General features: G+C 44.4%; 1 protein-coding gene across 5 annotated transcripts in view; it reads right to left on the minus strand.

Moving 5' to 3' along the window:
* Positions 1-1,889: 1,889 nt before the first annotated feature.
* Positions 1,890-25,175, minus strand: part of MCAM (melanoma cell adhesion molecule) — a 909,696-nt gene continuing 886,410 nt past the window's right edge. For all 5 annotated transcript variants that reach the window (XM_063942920.1, XM_063942918.1, XM_063942922.1 and 2 more), the window contains 2 exons: positions 11,024-11,135; positions 1,890-3,221 (listed from right to left, as the gene is read on the minus strand). In XM_063942920.1, the coding sequence (XP_063798990.1) occupies positions 3,195-3,221; positions 11,024-11,135 (139 nt within the window). In that variant the 3' untranslated portion in view covers positions 1,890-3,194. The remainder of the gene's footprint in view (positions 3,222-11,023; positions 11,136-25,175) is intronic.

A 25,175-nucleotide genomic window follows, 5' to 3' on the forward strand; every position in this document is an offset into this window, starting at 1 on the left:
TATCAGCATATGCAGCTGATGGGGAGCAGTAACTTTCATACAAGAGTCCCTGTAATGTATGGTCATATACTTTTGTAAGGAGATTGCAATACTGTATGTCCGGTTCTACCCTGATATGAACACATATATAACTATTGTGGGTGTAATTATGTGGCCTATAAATGCAGAATGAAGAAATAATGAATTGGGTCACAGGCTGATAGCAATCTCTAAATAAAGAGAAATGGATTGCGAGACGGACGGAACTCCGTGACTCCGGCGGTACTTGTATGTTTGTTTTTAAAGCAGCAAACGTTTACAAGTCAAAACCAACCTGGTTTTGCCTTGTAACTGTTTGCTGCTTTAAAAAAACATATGAGTTCGGCCGGAGTCTCGGAGCTCCAGCTGCCTCAAAATCCATTACATCCGGCCCATAGTGTGAAATGAAGGATTGTCAGTGCTTATTTTCAATGGATGATTTTAGTAATGCTTATAACTCAATAAATGGTTGTGCAGTCTTCTTTGTGCTTAATCGTGACTACCCTTCCCCCAAAATAACCATATACAATAGTACATGTTTATGTAAAACCACCTCAGATTAGTATGTATGTAAATAAAGAGAAAAAGGAGTACTCTCTTCACCATAGTAAGAGGTATAATACAAAGCAAAACTTAACTTTTATTAGTTTATTTTAAAATAATGGACCTCACAAGACAAACACAACATAAAACATAGGTATAAATCAATTAGTGTAATGTGCCCACCAGGCACTTCAAACAAAGAAATGGGGTCAATCCCCACTGTGTGTCAGAAAACACCCATATTATCTATAGATCAGATATTGATAATAGGAAATTTGGCAAGCAAAAAGAAAACAATTGTATATTAAATCAGATAACACCCAAACGGGAATAGGTGTGCACCCCCTGGCAATAATAATAATAATAATAATAATAAGGGATAGATACTTTTCTAATATTCAGAACAATTTCTTGATTTCAGAAATCAGCAACTCCAGTTTCAAAAGTATAGTCGCAATGAACAATCAAAAGTTGTGGGACAAGATCTGTAGGATGGCAGAGTCAAATACACCACAATATTGTGGGCTATTCCTTAAATGAGGAGACCATTAATATTGTATGCCATAACTAACCGTTGGACACAGAGATCTACCTTAAGATATATGGACACAAATCTCTGCTGCATGTCATGTGCTTTGCAGTGAATGACACATGAATGAATTCAGACCCTGACCTTCTTTCTGTACCTAGATATTGGAATTATTAATCCACTTATGTGTCATTCACTGCAAAGCAGTGAGCGATCCGTACCCGTATATCTTAAGATACATCTCTGTGTCCAACAGTTAATTATGGGATACACTATTAATTGTCTCCTCATTTAAGGAATAGCCCACAATGTAGTTATATATTTGACTCTAACATCCTACAGATCTTGTGCCATAACTGTTGCTTGTTCATTGTAACTATACCAGTGAAACTGGGTTTCTGATTTCTGAAATCCAGAAATTGTTCTGAATATTGGAAAAGTATCTATATCTTATTATTATTGCCAGGGGGTGCAGACCTATTCCCATTTGGGTGTTATCTGATTTAATATACAATTTTGATTTATTTTTGCTTGCCTAACTTCCAATTAACAATATCTAATCTATAGAAAATGGCCGTGATGTAATGAAGTCCATGTACGGCGGCCGTGCGGGATGCCGGCTGATCTCTGAGGTTTTTTTAAAGAAGCAATCATTTACAAGGTAAACCATGTCTTGTACATGATTGCACCTTTAAAAAACTTCCGCGTTCGGCCGACATACCGTACGAGTTTTCTGACATACAATGGGAACTGACCCCACTTCTTTGTTTGAAGTGCTTGGTGAGCACATTATACTAATTGATTTTCTATCTATGTTTTATGTTGTGTTTGTATAGTTAGGTCCATTATTACAAAAGTTAAGTTTGGTACTATACCTGTTACTATGTTGAATTAGTACCCGAAACAAGAGAGTACTCCTTTTTCTCTTTATTTACGTACATACTCATTTCTTCACTCATGGGAGCACCTATGTTGACTGATGATGAATTTGTACAACAATTGAACTACCACAGAGTAAATTCACTGTTACCTTTCATGTTACGTGTGATATTTTAACAGTTTTCCGTTTCCCTTTTTTCCTGATTTGTTTTCACCTCAAATTAGCATCGGAAAAGTCAAAGGTAGCCATATACCGTGGAATCCATTTGTTCAGCCTAACTTTCATATGGTCAGTTCAGTGGCTACATGTGGAGATGCACCACAATCACAACTGTATATGCATTAGAGATACACTGTTGCCACAGTAATAAGGCTGTGTCACCACACGTTGTACCTGTTGCTCTTCAAACGACAATGCCTACAAAGGTGATATAAGCACTCAAGCAGTATAAAGTCCATTTTCAAATAATAAAGAGCTAACTTATCCACCAACTGTAATCATACAGAATAAGTAGTGTTTTAAGCCATATATTATTGAATCATGGAGCAATTACTGAATGTTCACCTTAGGCAATGGCTGAAGACACTGTTTGGTAGATATGATTGTAGTAAGATTGTACAAGTGCTAAAGCCCAAGATTGTAAGGAGTCCATTCACCCTGGTAAGCCAATAATAGCACAAAAATTCCAGGGCAATCAGTTAATACAGAAAATTGACCTAGATCCCATTTTGTCACACATATTGCACAATGATATCCCAAACTGAATTACCTGATTACACCACATATGGCCAAATTTAGCAGATATGCATGTAGACCCAAGGCCACAAAGAATCATAGGGGTAAATTTACTAAGGTGGGAGGTTTTTTTTAGAACTGGTGATTTTGCCCATAGCAACCAACTTAAGTATATTTAACATTTATCTAGCTGCTTCTAGAAGATAATAGATTGGTTGCTATGGGCAACATCACCAGTTATAAAAAATACTCCCACCTTTGTGTATTTACCCCATAGTGTCTCAAAAATCTGTATAATAAGAGAATGTCCTGTTGAAGCAAAATGTACAGTACAGTTTAATGTAAAGTTGTTCATGCCAGCAGAATTCTGGCACCAGAATAATGAGGAAGACCTCAGGTGGATTTTTTTTTTCAAAATAACCACAGTTGCAGAAAAAACTTGGAGACACAGCAGGTCACTTCAGGGTCCAAACTAATGTGCCAGGGGACTCAATTTCTTAGATCCATGTATTTCTCCTTTATAGAAAAAACAAAACACATAATTGGATGTTAAATTGTTAGAATGAAATCTAAAATATGCTTGTTTGTTAATATAATAGCAATGTTTTCATATAATGTACTGTAATGTTTTTTGACACAATAAGGACGTAACAACATTTGCCTCTTTCTCCGGCTGGGTCCACAGGTTATCCACAGGATAACATTGGGATATGCTGGAGCGACAGCGGACATGGCACCAAACGGTCACGATCCTTCTGGCCTCCCAGGATGCACCGAGGCTCCTCCATATAATCCCGCCTACTGACTCAGTCAAATCAGTTTTTTGTTTAGTGCGGCAGGAGCCGGACCATGGTCACAGGGCTGCGATTTAAATAGCAGCCTGAAGCTATTATTATTTTATTTTTATAGTCTTACTATGTTTTTTTTTAGTGACTTTTCTTAACAGCGTCTTAAACGCATACTAGAAAGAGTCGCTCCAACAACTCTCCACCGGGTCGCAACAACGCTTACCTTCTCGGCATAGTGCTGTCTCGAGGGCGTCTGTGTCGGATGATTCTAGCAGGTCCAGCAGACGTAACCAGGCTGTGGCCGGAGCATGGGGAGAAGGTAAGTCAATCTGTTTCCTCTTACTAGGGGGTCCGGACACAGCTTCACTGTATTGGAGGAGACTACAAACAGTGGTTGATGCGCCGCCACTCTTAAGTGAAACAGCGCTATGCTTTAAGGATCAATCGTCAGGACTAGGTTGAGGCCGCGATCCTTAGAGTTTGTCAACGGGGGGAGTTAGACACTCTCCTGGTCACCCCTCCCCCAAGTTCATGACTAGTTTGCGTGCGTCTCCCGTCCATGAACTAATGACCTCACTTCCGACTCAGACGCTACCACGAGGGTACTTGGTCGCAGCTTAGACGCTGCCATGGTGTACACTAGACTTTCCGCCTAGACCCGGTCGCAGACAGGAGCGTCTGCATACACTTATCATTCAATGAGCGTCTGTGTCCATTAAAGAGCGTCTGTGTCTCTCATCAGTCATCAAGAGCGGCAGTGTACACTAGTAGTGTCTGAATCCACTCAGCGTCTTGCGAGCGTATTGATGGATATGGAAGTGTGGTGAGTCTCCCTGTATCCCACTCTATGGAGAAAGGGTTATACAGTACTAAAAATTCTCTCTACTTGTTAGTATGAATTGTAAATTTTTGGTACATATTGCATATGAGGCCTGTAAATTACTGTTGTTTTCTGCATGATATGTCTGAAAAAACTGGTTAAAAGCAGAAATACATTTGTCCCATTTACTTTTAATTTTTGATGGTTGATTGTATTCTCATATGACAATGTCTAATATTTTAACATCTGACTGACTGCTAGTATGTGTGCTGACTTTTATATGTTGTCAGTTCTGTCCGGACCACAATTCAGGTGCACGGTTGTGGTCAGATTGATCTCACTTCTATATATTTATATATAGGTGATTTTCAAATTGTGTAGTTATAATAACAGAATATTACTATGTCTGTGAGCGGCAAAAGTGACGATGAGAACTTATCAGGCACTCCTACATCCTTAACATGTTTATCTTGTAAAACAGGGTTAATTGGAATAGGCCAGTTGGTCACTTATGAGGGGTTATGTGCAAACTGTTTCGCTTTTCAGCAAAGTAAAAAACAGGAATTGGTTCAACAACCAGCAGAGCCACCATGGGGTATGTTCGCGCAGACTTTGTCTTCAATTGCGGACAGATTAACTCCTGAAGTTCCACCCCAGAGAATAGGTTACACCAGGGCTGGCCAAACCAGTCCTCGAGATCTACCAACAGTTCACATTTTCCAGACCACCTAGCTGGTGCACATGTGTAGTCATTACTAATTCAGATGTGCTGCATTCATTCCTAACTGACAATTCTACAGGTTTCCAGGAGGCCTGGAAAACATGAACTGTTGGTAGATCTGGGACCGGTTTGGCCAGCCCTGGGTTACACTATTAACCCATACATGCAGCTCCCGCCTTACGGTTTGGTTCCAGAAGCTTCTACAAGTAACCAGGCTATTAACCAAGGTACAGGTAAGACTAACATAGATACGTCTATGTTGCAGACTACACAAGATGATACAACAGATGATGATACTGCGACTTGTGCATAAATCTGCTTTGCCATTTTCATCTACCTCACTAAATGATGTCACAGACAGAAGGGTAGATAGCTTCTTGAAAAATATATTTTCTCTCTCGGGAGCAGTGGTAAGGCCTGCTATGGCATCAGCCTGGATGGCAATGGCAATGGGAGAATGGGTGGAGGAACTAGAGAATGGCCTCTCCCCTAATAGGGAGCAAGAGTATCACCTAGGCCATATAAGACAAGCTGCCCAATATTTGGAAGAAGCAGCAATTGATATGGGTACGATTGCTTCTAAAGCATCAGCCTTGACAGTAGCTGCTCGTAGATCAGTTTGGCTATGCACTTGAAAAGCAGATGCAGAATCCAAGAAAGCTCTGGAAGCATTGCCTTTCATTGGTAATATATTGTTTAAGAAATAATTGTCAGATATTCTAGAACCGGAAGCTGAATCCAAAAAGTCAGATTTCTGGCTAGTTATAACCGTAATTTCGGCCATTTCGATGGCAAGGCAAAGCAAAAGCTAAAGAGGAGTCTAAGCAACCCCAGTTCAATAGATCAGCCAGGGGTAGGAAGCAATGGGCTAGTAGAAAGCAAGCTTCCAATCCTGAACAGAAGCAATCAGCCTGAGGAAAGGGGCCTCTGCCTGGAGGATTCCAGGGTTGGGGGCCGACTCCTTCATTTTGCACACATATGGCAACAGTCAACGACAGATGCTTAGGTGCAGAAGGTGGTATCTCTCGGTTATGGGTTCCCATTCAGAAGGCAGCCTCCTCAAAGTTTTTTTTTGCACCAGCCCAGCTCAAATAGAGTCGAAGGCCAATGCCCTGGAAGAAGCAGTTCAGAAATTGCTTCAGTCTGGTGTGATTATCCCGGTACCCCCATCACAACGGGGACAGGGTTTTTACTCCAATCTATTTTTGATTCAGAAGCCAAATGGGTCATTCCAACCAATTCTCAATCTCAAAATGTTAAACAAATACATTTGGATTCCAAGGTTCCACATGGAGACATTACATTCTATAGTGTCGGCTATGGAACCGGGAGATTACATGGTATCTCTGGATATACAGGATGCTTATCTACATGTGCCTATAGCATGGCCTCATCAATGTTACCTCAGGTTTGCCATCCTCCAGCAACATTTTCAGTTCCAAGCCTTGCCCTTCGGGCTAGCAACAGCACCCAGGGTGTTTACCAAAATTATGGTGGTTATGGCAGCTTATCTCCACAAGCAGAGGATATGAATATTTCAATACCTCGATGACCTTTTAATCCTAGCACATTCGCAGAAATTACTTTTGAGCCATCTTTAACAGACAATTGTTTGTCTACAAAGACACGGGTGGCTCATAAACTGGGAAAAGTCGTCTCTGAATCCGTCACAACGGATGGTTTATTTGGGGGCCATATTGGATTCAGGTCTACAGAGAATTTTCTTACCAGAGAAAAAGATAGCCAAGGTGCAGGTCATGATTCAGGAGTCGTTGCACACTCAGACAATGTCAGTCCATGCAGCAATACGACTGTTGGGTCTGATGGTGTCAACCTTCGACATGGTGGAATAGGCACAATTCCACTCCAGACCTCTACAGCACCTTATTCTGAAAAAATGGAATGGAAATCATCAGACAATAAAAAGATAGATGATAAAATCTCCGGTAAATGTAAGAAGGTCTCTAGCTTGGTGGCTACAGAGGGACCATTTAAACAAGGGGAGACCCTTTTGGATAAAGGAATGGCAAGTCGTGACAACAGATGCCAGTCTTCAGGGCTGGGGAGCGGTACTCGAAAGCCTGTGGTTCCAGGGAAAATGGACCATAAGGGAAAGTCGCCTGCCAATAAATCTGTTGGAAATAAGGGCCATTAATATGGCTCTAGTTTAGGCAAAGGACAGTCTGCAAGGAAGATCAGTCCAGATCCACTCAGATAATGCAACAGCGGTAGCGTACCTCAATCATCAGGGAGGAACTTGCAGCAAAATATTGATGGAGGAAGTAACTCCCATACTAAGGTGGGCAGAGCTCCATCTTCCAGCATTGTCAGCAGTGTTTGTTCCAGGTGTACTGAACTGGGAAGCGGATTTTCTCAGTCGACACACCATTCAGGAAACCAAATGGGCATTACACCCAGAAGTGTTTCAGACCATAGTGAACAGATGGGGTCTGCCAGGGATAGCTCTCATGGCATCTCGTCTAAACAACAAAGTTCCGATGTACGGATCAAGAACAAAGGATCCTGGAGCAATCCTTGTAGACGCACTGTCAGTAAAATGGAAATTCCATCTGGCATATCTGTTCCCTTCAATATCTGTTACCCAGAGTAGTGAGGAAAATAAAGCAAGCAAAGGGAGCCATAATTATAATAGCTCCAGCTTGGCCCAGAAGGCATTGGTACACAGATCTACTAAGGATGTCCAATACTGCTCCCTCAACGTCCAGATCTGCTAATGCAGGGTCCTTGTTATCACAGCCATCTGGATCATCTGTCTTTGACGGCGTGGCTGTTGAAACCTCTATCCTAGAAGCTAGAGGATTTTCAAAACAAGTAATTCAAACTATGCTTAGTGCAAGAAAACCTTCTTCAGCTTGGATTTATCATCGAATTTGGCAAGCCTATATTCATTGGTGTAGTGAAAAAAGTTTGAATCCAAGATCTTTTTAAGTATCCAGGATTTTGGATTTTCTTTAAGCAGGATTGGATAAGGTGTTGAAAGCAGCTTCCTAGAGGGTTCAAGTATCAGCATTAACTGTATGGTTTCAGAGAAAGATTGCTGACTTACAGGATGTGCATACTTTCTTTCAGGGAGTTGTACACATTCAACCTCCATTTGTTCCTCCTGCAGCTCCCTGGGATTTGAATCTGGTTCTTTAAAATCCTTCAGAGACCTCCGTTTGAACCACTTAAGAGAGCAGATCTTAAATGGTTGATGGCTAAGGTGCTCTTTCTACTGGCAATGGCGTCAGCTAGAAGAGTGTCAGATTTAGGAGCACTGTCGTGTAAGTCTCCTTTTCTAAGTATTTTTCCAGATAACCAGATTTAGTTCTGAGAACTGCCTTATCTTCCTAAGGTGGTTTCAAAGTTTCACCTTAACGAGGAGATTGTAGTCCCAGCTTTTCAGGTATCGGGACTTTCTGCGGGAGAAGCGTCGCTGGACGTGGTCCGGGCATTAAGACTCTAGGTAGATCGTACTAGTGCCATCAGAAAAACAGATTCTCTCCATCTTCTATAGATTTCATAGAAGAGGATGGCCTACTAGTAAACAGACGCTGGCAAGATGGCTTTGAATGGTAATTTCAGAAGCTTATTCTCATGCTGATCTCCCTACTCCGGCTAATGTCTCTGCTCACTCTACACGTAAGGTAGGTCCTTCATGGGCAGCACAACATGGTGCTTCAACAGAACAGATTTGTAAGGCAGCCACATGGTCTTCCATTAACACTTTCATTAGACATTATGCCATGGATACTTTTGCTTCTCATGACGCTGAATTCGGGCGAAAGGTTCTCCTGTCTAATCAGGAGCGTCCCCACCATTAAAACTGGCTTTGGGAATCCCAATGTTATCCTGTGGATAACCTGTGGACCCAGCCGGAGAAAGAGACGTTATGGTAAAAACTTACCGTTGATAACGTGATTTCTCCTATGTCCACAGGAGTCCCACCCTGACGCACTTGCATGGAAGGGTGTGCATGTGTGTTCTTATCACCTGAATAGGTTTCTACCTTATGCTCCTGCCTAAATTGCTGTGGAATTAACTGATTTGACTGAGTCAGTGGGCGGGATTATATGGAGGAGCCCCAATGCATCCTGGGAGGCCAGAAAGCTGGTGCCATTTCCGCTGTCGCTCCGGCATATCCCAATGTTATCCTGTGGATACCTGTGGACATAGGAGAAATCACGTTATCAACGGTAAGTTCTTACCATATCGTCGATATTTCCCTCAATATTGGCTCCACTATGGGCCTAATTCAGACCAAATCGCTCTTTTGCAAAATTGCACAGCGTCCGAGTATCAAAAAACTGCGCATGTGTACAGATCGCAATGCGCAGACGCGAGGCCAAACTGCTAAAAAAACCTGCGTCTTTTTTGATCGCTAGACTATTACAGGCTGATTGACAGGAAGCAGAAGTTTGGGAGTGGTAACTGTCCGTTACCAAGCGTTTTCAGGGCTGGTGTGTGACGTCAGCCTGATTCTTTTACACTGTAGGAGTAAGTCCTGAGCTACCCACAGACTGCACAAACTGGAAAAACATTTGATGGTGAGTAAGTTGTGAACGGATATGCAACTGGCCGGCATTTGCAAAGTTTTTCGTATGTCGTACACAAACTTGCACGGGGCGTTTTTTCACTCTGTCTGGGTGGCGTGTATCGGATCGCAAACCTCTGCAAATCTGCAAAGGTGCGATCAGGTCTGAATTAGGCCCTCTTTTGTAAACCAAGCTCTACTTATAGGACTTGGGGCTCTCTCTTCTGACTATAAGAATTAGGGCTTGATTCTAAGTTGCACAAAATGACCATGGAATTGACCGATTACTTGCAGTATATGTGTTACATTGAGGCGCAGTTGCAATTGAGATGCACAGTATCAGAAATGTATTGGAAATGCGCTGGGTGATCCAGGCTATTCAGATGCACTGAGATGGTCCATCTTATAAGCATGTCATTGGAGTGGGTTATGGCTTTAGCATAAAGTTGCATAAGCAACTATGGCAAAAGAAGCTAAAATGTCAAAGCCGTGTGTAAGTCAAAATCAGGCCATTAGATGGAGTACAGTAGCAGTTACAGAAAAGAAGAAGAGTATGTAAGACCAAGAAGAAGAATATTGCCCTGTAGCAAGTGCTGCAAGTATGGCGGGTCATCCACCATACCTGCAGCCCACTGCTGTGTGAGGGGAGGAGACCGCAGCGCCACTCCTGCCCCTCAATGCTCTGTGGTGTGTCCGGTCTCCGGCGGCTGCAGCGGGGTGAATCTCAAAAAGGCACCAGTTTGTTAGACAATCAGAGCTCGTGCACTCCTGATTGGCTGCCGGTCAATGAGCTCTGATTGGCTAACGAACCAGCGCCTCATTTGAGATACCCGCCGCCGGAGACCAGACTTCACGAGCATTGAGGGGCAGGAGAGGTGGGCGCTGCGCTCTCCTCCCCTCACACAGCAGAAGCAGAGGGAGCGGTGAGCAGCGGGGGAGGGCACTCGGAGGCAATGTGTATCTGGCACTGTGGGGTAATATGTATCTGGCACTCTAGGGCAATGTGTATCTGGCACTCTGGGGCATTTGTGCATCTGGCACTCTGGGGCATTTGTGCATCTGGCACCGAGGGGCATTTTGTGCATCTGGCACCGAGGGGCATTTGTGCATCTGACACCGAGGGGCATTTGTGCATCTGGCACTGTGGGGGGATATCAGGCACTGTAGGAGCATATATGGCACTGTGGGGGCGTATCTGGCTCTGTGAGGGCATATGTGTACCTGGCACTATTGGGGTCATGTGTATCTGGCCCCCCTATATGTGTATCACGCCCCCATTTTTATTGGCCATGCCCCATGTGGCATTTTTCCACACCCATTTTTGGCGCACATGCCTTCGACACGCGCACACAGTACTCATTAGACATTTTTCTACTTGCACCACTGCTCTGTAGCAAGTCATTAATCTCAGACCATGTACTCAGTGTGACTCTTGTATTATAAAAAATAAATCACCTGGTCTCCTGGTTGCTTGTTCTCTTGAGGTCCAGGAAGTAGCACAGATTCTTCAGCTGGTGAGTCTGGCTTCATTTCCACAACAATTTTATCTTTGTCACCCACCTTTGTGCTAAATAAAAATATAGAGAAAAAGAATGTGTTCTAAAATAATAAGCACATTTTATGAGAAAAAAACATGGAGGATAAGAAACCATTATTATCAGTAATTATTTTTAAGCACTATACCAATGGGTAGGAGTGGCTCAAGAAAGTAGAGGGCCTATTTTTGAGCCTCCGTGCAGGTGCCCCACTTTATCTTACTGGCTGAATTCCGCAGCAGAGCCTGGCACATGCTAGACTCTACCGTGCATGTTCTGATTTCCAGGAAGATGATGCAGATGCCATTTTTTCCACTGATTTCTGTAGTTTACAGATCTCCAGAAACATGGCACCTGCATCATGTTCCCCATGATACCTGCCGCGCCAAGAGAGAGGTAAGTACTTTGAATGGGTGCAGTGTGGGCATCCTTAGACCCAGGGACCCATGTGCACTGTACACCCTGCACTCATTATAGATACACACGTTAATGGGGTGATTTATCACAGGGTAACAAACCAGCAAAAAAGTAGGTGTGTGCACCAGGCCATTTTTAGGGTTTTGATCTGGATCTCCTTCGTGTTTTGGATCTGGATTGGTTTTGCCAAAATCACCCTTGCGGGTTTTGGTTTTCGATCTGTATTTTTTCAACCAAATCATCAAAACAGCTAAAATAACAGAATTTGGGGGTGTTGTTGTTCCTACAGTATTATTAATCTCAATAGCATTCATTTCCACTCATTTCTAGTCTATTCTGAACTAGAGATGAGCGGGTTCGGTTTCTTTGAATCCGAACCCGCACGAACTTCACTTTTTTTTTCACGGGTCCGAGCGACTCGGATCTTCCCGCCTTGCTCGGTTAACCCGAGCGCGCCCGAACGTCATCATGACGCTGTCGGATTCTCGCGAGACTCGGATTCTATATAAGGAGCCGCGCGTCGCCGCCATTTTCACACGTGCATTGAGATTGATAGGGAGAGGACGTGGCTGGCGTCCTCTCCATTAGAATAGATTAGAAGAGAGAGAGAGAGAGAGAGATTGTGCAGACAGAGTTTACCACAGTGACCAGTGCAGTTGTTGTTAAGTTAACTTTTATTTAATATATCCGTTCTCTGCTATATCCGTTCTCTGCCTGAAAAAAACGATACACAGCAGTCACACAGTGTGACTCAGTCTGTGTGCACTCAGCTCAGCCCAGTGTGCTGCACATCAATGTATAAAAGCTTATAATAATTGTGGGGGAGACTGGGGAGCACTGCAGGTTGTTATAGCAGGAGCCAGGAGTACATAATATTATATTAATTTAAAATTAAACAGTGCACACTTTTGCTGCAGGAGTGCCACTGCCAGTGTGACTAGTGGTGACCAGTGCCTGACCACCAGTATAGTAGTATATTGTTGTATACTATCTCTTTATCAACCAGTCTATATTAGCAGCAGACACAGTACAGTGCGGTAGTTCACGGCTGTGGCTACCTCTGTGTCGGCAGTCGGCACTCGGCAGGCAGTCCGTCCATCCATAATTGTATAATTATATACCACCTAACCGTGGTATTTTTTTTTCTTTCTTTATACCGTCGTCATAGTCATACTAGTTGTTACGAGTATACTACTATCTCTTTATCAACCAGTGTACAGTGCGGTAGTTCACGGCTGTGGCTACCTCTGTGTCGGCAGTCGGCAGGCAGTCCGTCCATCCATAATTGTATTATTATAATATATACCACCTAACCGTGGTTTTTTTTTCATTCTTTATACCGTCATAGTGTCATACTAGTTGTTACGAGTATACTACTATCTCTTTATCAACCAGTGTACAGTGCGGTAGTTCACGGCTGTGGCTACCTCTGTGTCGGCAGTCGGCAGGCAGTCCGTCCATCCATAATTGTATTATAATATATACCACCTAACCGTGGTTTTTTTTTCATTCTTTATACCGTCATAGTGTCATACTAGTTGTTACGAGTATACTACTATCTCTTTATCAACCAGTGTACAGTGCGGTAGTTCACGGCTGTGGCTACCTCTGTGTCGGCAGTCGGCAGGCAGTCCGTCCATCCATAATTGTATTATAATATATACCACCTAACCGTGGTTTTTTTTTCATTCTTTATACCGTCATAGTCAGTCATACTAGTTGTTACGAGTATACTACTATCTCTTTATCAACCAGTGTACAGTGCGGTAGTTCACGGCTGTGGCTACCTCTGTGTCGGAACTCGGCAGGCAGTCCGTCCATCCATAATTGTATTACAATATATACCACCTAACCGTGGTTTTTTTTTCATTCTTTATACCGTCATAGTCAGTCATACTAGTTGTTACGAGTATACTACTATCTCTTTATCAACCAGTGTACAGTGCGGTAGTTCACGGCTGTGGCTACCTCTGTGTCGGAACTCGGCAGGCAGTCCGTCCATCCATAATTGTATTACAATATATACCACCTAACCGTGGTTTTTTTTTCATTCTTTATACCGTCATAGTCAGTCATACTAGTTGTTACGAGTATACTACTATCTCTTTATCAACCAGTGTACAGTGCGGTAGTTCACGGCTGTGGCTACCTCTGTGTCGGAACTCGGCAGGCAGTCCGTCCATCCATAATTGTATTATTATAATATATACCACCTAACCGTGGTTTTTTTTTCATTCTTTATACCGTCATAGTGTCATACTAGTTGTTACGAGTATACTACTATCTCTTTATCAACCAGTGTACAGTGCGGTAGTTCACGGCTGTGGCTACCTCTGTGTCGGCACTCGGCAGGCAGTCCGTCCATCCATAATTGTATTACAATATATACCACCTAACCGTGGTTTTTTTATACCACCTAACCGTGGCAGTCCGTCCATAATTGTATACTAGTATCCAATCCATCCATCTCCATTGTTTACCTGAGGTGCCTTTTAGTTCTGCCTATAAAATATGGAGAACAAAAAAGTTGAGGTTCCAAAATTAGGGAAAGATCAAGATCCACTTCCACCTCGTGCTGAAGCTGCTGCCACTAGTCATGGCCGAGACGATGAAATGCCAGCAACGTCGTCTGCCAAGGCCGATGCCCAATGTCATAGTACAGAGCATGTCAAATCCAAAACACCAAATATCAGAAAAAAAAGGACTCCAAAACCTAAAATAAAATTGTCGGAGGAGAAGCGTAAACTTGCCAATATGCCATTTACCACACGGAGTGGCAAGGAACGGCTGAGGCCCTGGCCTATGTTCATGGCTAGTGGTTCAGCTTCACATGAGGATGGAAGCACTCAGCCTCTCGCTAGAAAACTGAAAAGACTCAAGCTGGCAAAAGCACCGCAAAGAACTGTGCGTTCTTTGAAATCCCAAATCCACAAGGAGAGTCCAATTGTGTCGTTTGCGATGCCTGACCTTCCCAACACTGGACGTGAAGAGCATGCGCCTTCCACTATTTGCATGCCCCCTGCAAGTGCTGGAAGGAGCACCCGCAGTCCAGTTCCTGATAGTCAGATTGAAGATGTCAGTGTTGAAGTACACCAGGATGAGGAGGATATGGGTGTTGCTGGCGCTGGGGAGGAAATTGACCAGAAGGATTCTGATGGTGAGGTGGTTTGTTTAAGTCAGGCACCCGGGGAGACACCTGTTGTCCGTGGGAGGAATATGGCCGTTGACATGCCAGGTGAAAATACCAAAAAAATCAGCTCTTCGGTGTGGAGGTATTTCACCAGAAATGCGGACAACAGGTGTCAAGCCGTGTGTTCCCTTTGTCAAGCTGTAATAAGTAGGGGTAAGGACGTTAACCACCTCGGAACATCCTCCCTTATACGTCACCTGCAGCGCATTCATAATAAGTCAGTGACAAGTTCAAAAACTTTGGGTGACAGCGGAAGCAGTCCACTGACCAGTAAATCCCTTCCTCTTGTAACCAAGCTCACGCAAACCACCCCACCAACTCCCTCAGTGTCAATTTCCTCCTTCCCCAGGAATGCCAATAGTCCTGCAGGCCATGTCACTGGCAAGTCTGACGAGTCCTCTCCTGCCTGGGATTCCTCCGATGCATCCTTGCGTGTAACGCCTACTGCTGCTGGCGCTGCTGTTGTTGCCGCTGGGAGTCGATGGTCATCCCAGAGGGGAAGTCGTAAGCCCACTTGTACTACTTCCAGTAAGCAATTGACTGTTCAACAGTCCTTTGCGAGGAAGATGAAATATCACAGCAGTCATCCTACTGCAAAGCGGATAACTGAGTCCTTGACAACTATGTTGGTGTTAGACGTGCGTCCGGTATCCGCCGTTAGTTCACAGGGAACTAGACAATTTATTGAGGCAGTGTGCCCCCGTTACCAAATACCATCTAGGTTCCACTTCTCTAGGCAGGCGATACCGAGAATGTACACGGACGTCAGAAAAAGACTCACCAGTGTCCTAAAAAATGCAGTTGTACCCAATGTCCACTTAACCACGGACATGTGGACAAGTGGAGCAGGGCAGGGTCAGGACTATATGACTGTGACAGCCCACTGGGTAGATGTATGGACTCCCGCCGCAAGAACAGCAGCGGCGGCACCAGTAGCAGCATCTCGCAAACGCCAACTCTTTCCTAGGCAGGCTACGCTTTGTATCACCGGTTTCCAGAATACGCACACAGCTGAAAACCTCTTACGGCAACTGAGGAAGATCATCGCGGAATGGCTTACCCCAATTGGACTCTCCTGTGGATTTGTGGCATCGGACAACGCCAGCAATATTGTGTGTGCATTAAATATGGGCAAATTCCAGCACGTCCCATGTTTTGCACATACCTTGAATTTGGTGGTGCAGAATTTTTTAAAAAACGACAGGGGTGTGCAAGAGATGCTGTCGGTGGCCAGAAGAATTGCGGGACACTTTCGGCGTACAGGCACCACGTACAGAAGACTGGAGCACCACCAAAAACTACTGAACCTGCCCTGCCATCATCTGAAGCAAGAAGTGGTAACGAGGTGGAATTCAACCCTCTATATGCTTCAGAGGTTGGAGGAGCAGCAAAAGGCCATTCAAGCCTATACAATTGAGCACGATATAGGAGATGGAATGCACCTGTCTCAAGTGCAGTGGAGAATGATTTCAACGTTGTGCAAGGTTCTGATGCCCTTTGAACTTGCCACACGTGAAGTCAGTTCAGACACTGCCAGCCTGAGTCAGGTCATTCCCCTCATCAGGCTTTTGCAGAAGAAGCTGGAGGCATTGAAGAAGGAGCTAACACGGAGCGATTCCGCTAGGCATGTGGGACTTGTGGATGCAGCCCTTAATTCGCTTAACAAGGATTCACGGGTGGTCAATCTGTTGAAATCAGAGCACTACATTTTGGCCACCGTGCTCGATCCTAGATTTAAAGCCTACCTTGGATCTCTCTTTCCGGCAGACACAGGTCTGCTGGGGTTGAAAGACCTGCTGGTGACAAAATTGTCAAGTCAAGCGGAACGCGACCTGTCAACATCTCCTCCTTCACATTCTCCCGCAACTGGGGGTGCGAGGAAAAGGCTCAGAATTCCGAGCCCACCCGCTGGCGGTGATGCAGGGCAGTCTGGAGCGACTGCTGATGCTGACATCTGGTCCGGACTGAAGGACCTGACAACGATTACGGACATGTCGTCTACTGTCACTGCATATGATTCTCTCAACATTGATAGAATGGTGGAGGATTATATGAGTGACCGCATCCAAGTAGGCACGTCACACAGTCCGTACTTATACTGGCAGGAAAAAGAGGCAATTTGGAGGCCCTTGCACAAACTGGCTTTATTCTACCTAAGTTGCCCTCCCACAAGTGTGTACTCCGAAAGAGTGTTTAGTGCCGCTGCTCACCTTGTCAGCAATCGGCGTACGAGGTTACATCCAGAAAATGTGGAGAAGATGATGTTCATTAAAATGAATTATAATCAATTCCTCCGCGGAGACATTGACCAGCAGCAATTGCCTCCACAAAGTACACAGGGAGCTGAGATGGTGGATTCCAGTGGGGACGAATTGATAATCTGTGAGGAGGGGGTTGTACACGGTGATATATCGGAGGGTGAAGATGAGGTGGACATCTTGCCTCTGTAGAGCCAGTTTGTGCAAGGAGAGATTAATTGCTTCTTTTTTGGGGGGGGTCCAAACCAACCCGTCATATCAGTCACAGTCGTGTGGCAGACCCTGTCACTGAAATGATGGGTTGGTTAAAGTGTGCATGTCCTGTTTTGTTTATACAACATAAGGGTGGGTGGGAGGGCCCAAGGATAATTCCATCTTGCACCTCTTTTTTCTTTTCTTTTTCTTTGCATCATGTGCTGATTGGGGAGGGTTTTTTGGAAGGGACATCCTGCGTGACACTGCAGTGCCACTCCTAGATGGGCCCGGTGTTTGTGTCGGCCACTAGGGTCGCTAATCTTACTCACACAGCTACCTCATTGCGCCTCTTTTTTTCTTTGCGTCATGTGCTGTTTGGGGAGGGTTTTTTGGAAGGGACATCCTGCGTGACACTGCAGTGCCACTCCTAGATGTGCCCGGTGTTTGTGTCGGCCACTAGGGTCGCTAATCTTACTCACACAGTCAGCTACCTCATTGCGCCTCTTTTTTTCTTTGCGTCATGTGCTGTTTGGGGAGGGTTTTTTGGAAGGGCCATCCTGCGTGACACTGCAGTGCCACTCCTAGATGGGCCCGGTGTTTGTGTCGGCCACTAGGGTCGCTAATCTTACTCACACAGCTACCTCATTGCGCCTCTTTTTTTCTTTGCGTCATGTGCTGTTTGGGGAGGGTTTTTTGGAAGGGACATCCTGCGTGACACTGCAGTGCCACTCCTAGATGGGCCCGGTGTTTGTGTCGGCCACTAGGGTCGCTTATCTTACTCACACAGCGACCTCGGTGCAAATTTTAGGACTAAAAATAATATTGTGAGGTGTGAGGTATTCAGAATAGACTGAAAATGAGTGTAAATTATGGTTTTTGAGGTTAATAATACTTTGGGATCAAAATGACCCCCAAATTCTATGATTTAAGCTGTTTTTTAGTGTTTTTGGAAAAAAACACCCGAATCCAAAACACACCCGAATCCGACAAAAATAATTCGGTGAGGTTTTGCCAAAACGCGTTTGAACCCAAAACACGGCCGCGGAACCGAACCCAAAACCAAAACACAAAACCCGAAAAATTTCAGGCGCTCATCTCTATTCTGAACACCTCACAGCTCACAATATTGTTTTTAGGTGAAAAGGTTGCACCGAGGTAGCTGGATGACTAAGCTACAGTAAGCAGCAGAAATGGGCGGCACAAACACGTGGCACATCTAGGAGTGGCACTGCAGTGACAGACAGGATGGCAGTTTTACAAACTATGCACAAAAAATGCCCCAAAGAACACATAATGCAAAGAAAAGAGGTGCAAAATGGTAAAGGTCTTCCTTGTGGAATTTGTAATTCATTTTGATGAACATCATCTTTTCCACATTTTGGGGAAGTAACCTCCTACGCCGATCGCTGATAAGGTTCCCGGCGGCGCTTAAATCTCTTTCTGAGTACACACTGGGGGATGGGCAACTTAGGTAAAACAAAGCCAGTTTGTGCAAAGGCCTCCAAATTGCCATTTTTTTCCTGCCAGTATTAAAACAGACTGTCTGACATGCCTATTTGGGTGCTATCACTGAAATAATCAGCAAATCCTTTACTCCCTTGGTTTGCATGATACTGCTCTCTCCTGGCTGTACTCCTACCTTTCTGACTCTTCCTTCTCTGTCTCCTTTCATGACTCTACCTCCCCCCCACTTCTTCTACCAGTAGGCGTCCCCCAAAGTTCTGTTCTAGGGCCTCTTCTTTTCTCTCTTTACACACCCTCATTAGGTGAGCTCATTAGCTTTTTTGACTTAAAATATCATCTCTACAATGACGATACTCAAATCTACCTTTCCTCCCCTGACCTCTCCCCTGCTCTCCTCACTCGTATCTCCAACTGTCTCTCTGATATCTCCTCCTGGATGTCCCAGCGCCTTCTTAAACTTAACATGTCTATGACTGAGCTGATCATCTTCCCTCCCTCCCACATAACCTCACCTTCCACAATTTAATTATCCATTGATGGCACAACGATCTCCTCTAGCCTCCAAGTGCGATGTCTTGGAGTAATCCTTGACTCCTCCCTCTCCTTCAAACCACACATTCAGTACCTCTCAAAAACCTGCCATTTCCACCTCAAAAACCTCTCCAGGAACAGACCATTTCTCACCCACTCACTGGTCATCTCCAGATTGGACTACTGCAATCTCCTCCTCTCTGGCCTCCCTCAAAAATGCCTCTCTCCACTTCACTCTATCCTAAATGCTGCTGCCCATCTCATCTTCCTCACAAAACATACTACATCCACATCCCCTCTCTTGCAGGACCTTCACTGGCTACCCTTCCCATTCAGAATCCAATTCAAGCTTCTCACACTCGCCTACAAAGCCCTCACCCACTCTTCTCCCTCTTACATCTCTGACCTTATCTCTCTTTACATTCCCACCGATCCTCTTCGCTCTGCTAATGCACACCGCCTCTCCTGCCAACTGATTACCTCCTCGCACTCCTACCTACAAGATTTTGCACGTGCTGCTTCCTATCTCTGGAATGCTCTACCTCTCCCCATCCGACTCTCCACCTCTCTACAAAACTTCAAACAGGCTCTCAAGACCCACTTCTTCACCAAACCCAGCCAACTCTCCTCCTAACCCTCTTGTCTATGCTCACTGTCTATCCCTTCTGTGTCAATCTGGTCTGTTAGCCCCTCACCTTTTAGATTGTAAGCTCGCAAGAGCAGGGACTTCTTTCCTCGTGCCTTTCCTTTTCTTACTTACACTATCTTATACTACATACTCCCTTTGATGCACCTAACCCCGGGTTTTCTATACCTGTCCTATTTTGTCCTGTACTGTAAGTGCTGTTTTCTTGTTTGCTCATTTTATTATGTACTGTGTAATGGGCTATGTAGATCCCTTGTGGCACCATATAAACAAAGGATAATGATAATAATAATAATAATAATAATAATAATAATAATAACCATTCTTTGAATGGTGACAGCATACATATGCTTCATATGGTACAGCAACAGTGTCGCACAAATGAGTCAGAAATATATTTTTTGCTCTGGAACACACACAAAGGAAATATCATATATAGCAGTAGTGTATGGCTGCCACAGTACTAATAGAGTGACAAACCAATAAAAATATATTTTTTTGCTTTGGATCACATACATATTTATAGCAGTAGTGTACGGCAGTATTGGTAGTCAACACTGAGTGATGCACCAATAGAAATATATTTTTTGCTTTGGATCACACACCGATATATAGCAGTAGTGTACGGCAGCCGCAGTACTAGTAGTCAGAGTGACGCACCAATAGAAATATTTTTTGCTTTGGATCACACACACAGGATATGTAGCAGTAGTGTAACACCTGGTCCTATACATAGCCACAATATGCTACTATGCAGAGCCCTAACACAGTGACAGCACACCCATGCACCCAACTCAATTCTCCTACAAAACAACCCCTCTGCTCTCGCCTGCCCCCTCTGCTCTCTTCTGCCCCTCTTTGCTGTCTCCTGCCCCTCTTTACTCTCTCCTTGCTTGCTCCTTCCCTAACAGCACAGAATGAACACATCCTTACTGTGCACTCTCCAAGTCAGGAGTGAAGATGGCGCCAATCACCAGGACTATATATAGAATCAAAATCTGCGAGATCAGACAGCGTGATGTTTATGTTTTGCCTCATTTTTTGAACCTGACTCGGATTTGGGCTCGGATCCCCAAGTTCGGGCGGGTTTAGCTTTCAGAGAACCGAACCCGCTTAGCCCTACAAAAAAAAGGCATTTTTCACCAGAAATAGGGCTTTTGCTTACTAAAATCAATGGTAAGTCCCACAAGTGATGTGATGAACTTTTTTCTCCAGTGAGAGCTTCCCCATATCTTTACATGGGAAAGCCTATTTTATTATTGGTTTTGCTGATTTTGTATGGTGCCACAGTGCTCTGCTCTGAATATGGAAAAAATAGGACAAAGAAATGGAGACATCAAGACAGGGTATGGGCGGTTTTGCTCATGATTTTATAATCTAATTGGAAAGGTGCACAGTTGAGTAAAGATTAATGAATGTGGCTGGTTAGTACAGGTGAGTTCTGCCGTGTGTGCGCATACCCGCACGCTGTGTACATTGGGAGTAATTCCAAGTTGATCGCAGCAGGAAATTTTTTAGCAGTTGGGCAAAACCATGTGCACTGTAGAGATGAGCGGGTTCGGTTTCTCTGAATCCGAACCCGCACGAACTTCATGTTTTTTTTCACGGGTCCGAGCGACTCGGATCTTCCCGCCTTGCTCGGTTAACCCGAGCGCGCCCGAACGTCATCATGACGCTGTCGGATTCTCGCGAGACTCGGATTCTATATAAGGAGCCGCGCGTCGCCGCCATTTTCACACGTGCATTGAGATTGATAGGGAGAGGACGTGGCTGGCGTCCTCTCCATTTAGATTAGGAGAGAGAGAGAGAGATTGACCTGAGGCTGATACTGTAGAAGAGAGTGCAGAGTTTAGTGACTGACCACAGTGACCACCAGCAGTGCAGTTGTTTTATTTAATATATCCGTTCTCTGCCTGAAAAAAACGGTACACACAGTGACTCAGTCACATACCATATCTGTGTGCACTGCTCAGCCCAGTGTGCTGCATGCCTGCATCATCTATGTATATATTATATATCTGACTGTGCTCAGCTCACACAGCTTATAATTGTGGGGGAGACTGGGGAGCACTGCAGTGCCAGTTATAGGTTATAGCAGGAGCCAGGAGTACAAGACAGTCACATACCATATCTGTGTGCACTGCTCAGCCCAGTGTGCTGCATCATCTATGTATATATTATATATCTGACTGTGCTCAGCTCACACAGCTTATAATTGTGGGGGAGACTGGGGAGCACTGCAGTGCCAGTTATAGGTTATAGCAGGAGCCAGGAGTACATATTATATTAAAATTAAACAGTGCACACTTTTGCTGCAGGAGTGCCACTGCCAGTGTGACTGACCAGTGACCTGACCACACTGACCACCAGTATAGTTAGTAGTATACTATATTGTGATTGCCTGAAAAAGTTAAACACTCGTCGTGTGACTTCACTTGTGTGGTGTTTTTTTTTTTTATTCTATAAAAAACTCATTCTGCTGACAGACAGTGTCCAGCAGGTCCGTCATTATATAATATATATACCTGTCCGGCTGCAGTAGTGATATATATATATTTTTTATATCATTATTTATCATCCAGTTGCAGCAGACACAGTACGGTAGTTCACGGCTGTAGCTACCTCTGTGTCGGCACTCGGCAGTCCATCCATAATTGTATACCACCTACCCGTGGTTTTTTTTTCTTTCTTCTTTATACATACATACTACTACATCTCTTTATCAACCAGTCTATATTAGCAGCAGACACAGTACAGTACGGTAGTTCACGGCTGTGGCTACCTCTGTGTCGGCACTCGGCAGTCCGTCCATAATTGTATACCACCTAACCGTGGTTTTTTTTTCTTTCTTCTTTATACATACATACTACGACATCTCTTTATCAACCAGTCTATATTAGCAGCAGACACAGTACAGTACGGTAGTTCACGGCTGTGGCTACCTCTGTGTCGGCACTCGGCAGTCCGTCCATAATTGTATACCACCTAACCGTGGTTTTTTTTTCTTTCTTCTTCATACATACATACTACGACATCTCTTTATCAACCAGTCTATATTAGCAGCAGACACAGTACAGTACGGTAGTTCACGGCTGTGGCTACCTCTGTGTCGGCACTCGGCAGTCCGTCCATAATTGTATACCACCTAACCGTGGTTTTTTTTTCTTTCTTCTTTATACATACATACTACGACATCTCTTTATCAACCAGTCTATATTAGCAGCAGACACAGTACAGTACGGTAGTTCACGGCTGTGGCTACCTCTGTGTCGGCACTCGGCAGTCCGTCCATAATTGTATACCACCTAACCGTGGTTTTTTTTTCTTTCTTCTTCATACATACATACTACGACATCTCTTTATCAACCAGTCTATATTAGCAGCAGACACAGTACAGTACGGTAGTTCACGGCTGTGGCTACCTCTGTGTCGGCACTCGGCAGTCCGTCCATAATTGTATACCACCTACCCGTGGTTTTTTTTTCTTTCTTCTTCATACATACATACTACTACATCTCTTTATCAACCAGTCTATATTAGCAGCAGACACAGTACAGTACGGTAGTTCACGGCTGTGGCTACCTCTGTGTCGGCACTCGGCAGTCCGTCCATAATTGTATACCACCTAACCGTGGTTTTTTTTTCTTTCTTCTTTATACATACATACTACGACTTCTCTTTATCAACCAGTCTATATTAGCAGCAGACACAGTACAGTACGGTAGTTCACGGCTGTGGCTACCTCTGTGTCGGCACTCGGCAGTCCGTCCATAATTGTATACCACCTAACCGTGGTTTTTTTTTCTTTCTTCTTCATACATACATACTACGACATCTCTTTATCAACCAGTCTATATTAGCAGCAGACACAGTACAGTACGGTAGTTCACGGCTGTGGCTACCTCTGTGTCGGCACTCGGCAGTCCGTCCATAATTGTATACCACCTACCCGTGGTTTTTTTTTTCTTTCTTCTTCATACATACATACTACTACATCTCTTTATCAACCAGTCTATATTAGCAGCAGACACAGTACAGTACGGTAGTTCACGGCTGTGGCTACCTCTGTGTCGGCACTCGGCAGTCCGTCCATAATTGTATACCACCTACCCGTGGTTTTTTTTTCTTTCTTCTTCATACATACATACTACGACATCTCTTTATCAACCAGTCTATATTAGCAGCAGACACAGTACAGTACGGTAGTTCACGGCTGTGGCTACCTCTGTGTCGGCACTCGGCAGTCCGTCCATAATTGTATACCACCTAACCGTGGTTTTTTTTCTTTCTTCTTTATACATACATACTACGACATCTCTTTATCAACCAGTCTATATTAGCAGCAGACACAGTACAGTACGGTAGTTCACGGCTGTGGCTACCTCTGTGTCGGCACTCGGCAGTCCGTCCATAATTGTATACCACCTAACCGTGGTTTTTTTTTCTTTCTTCTTCATACATACATACTACGACATCTCTTTATCAACCAGTCTATATTAGCAGCAGACACAGTACGGTAGTTCACGGCTGTAGCTACCTCTGTGTCGGCACTCGGCAGTCCGTCAATAATTGTATACTAGTATCCATCCATCTCCATTGTTTACCTGAGGTGCCTTTTAGTTGTGCCTATTAAAATATGGAGAACAAAAATGTTGAGGTTCCAAAATTAGGGAAAGATCAAGATCCACTTCCACCTCGTGCTGAAGCTGCTGCCACTAGTCATGGCCGAGACGATGAAATGCCAGCAACGTCGTCTGCCAAGGCCGATGCCCAATGTCATAGTACAGAGCATGTCAAATCCAAAACACCAAATATCAGTAAAAAAAGGACTCCAAAACCTAAAATAAAATTGTCGGAGGAGAAGCGTAAACTTGCCAATATGCCATTTACCACACGGAGTGGCAAGGAACGGCTGAGGCCCTGGCCTATGTTCATGGCTAGTGGTTCAGCTTCACATGAGGATGGAGGCACTCAGCCTCTCACTAGAAAAATGAAAAGTCTCAAGCTGGCAAAAGCAGTAGCACCGCAAAGAACTGTGCGTTCTTCGAAATCCCAAATCCACAAGGAGAGTCCAATTGTGTCGGTTGCGATGTCTGACCTTCCCAACACTGGACGTGAAGAGCATGCGCCTTCCACCATTTGCACGCCCCCTGCAAGTGCTGGAAGGAGCACCCGCAGTCCAGTTCCTGATAGTCAGATTGAAGATGTCAGTGTTGAAGTACACCAGGATGAGGAGGATATGGGTGTTGCTGGCGCTGGGGAGGAAATTGACCAGGAGGATTCTGATGGTGAGGTGGTTTGTTTAAGTCAGGCACCCGGGGAGACACCTGTTGTCCGTGGGAGGAATATGGCCGTTGACATGCCTGGTGAA

The sequence above is a fragment of the Pseudophryne corroboree genome, chromosome 10, assembly GCF_028390025.1.
Source record: "Pseudophryne corroboree isolate aPseCor3 chromosome 10, aPseCor3.hap2, whole genome shotgun sequence".
Classification (NCBI taxonomy): Eukaryota; Metazoa; Chordata; class Amphibia; order Anura; family Myobatrachidae; genus Pseudophryne; species Pseudophryne corroboree.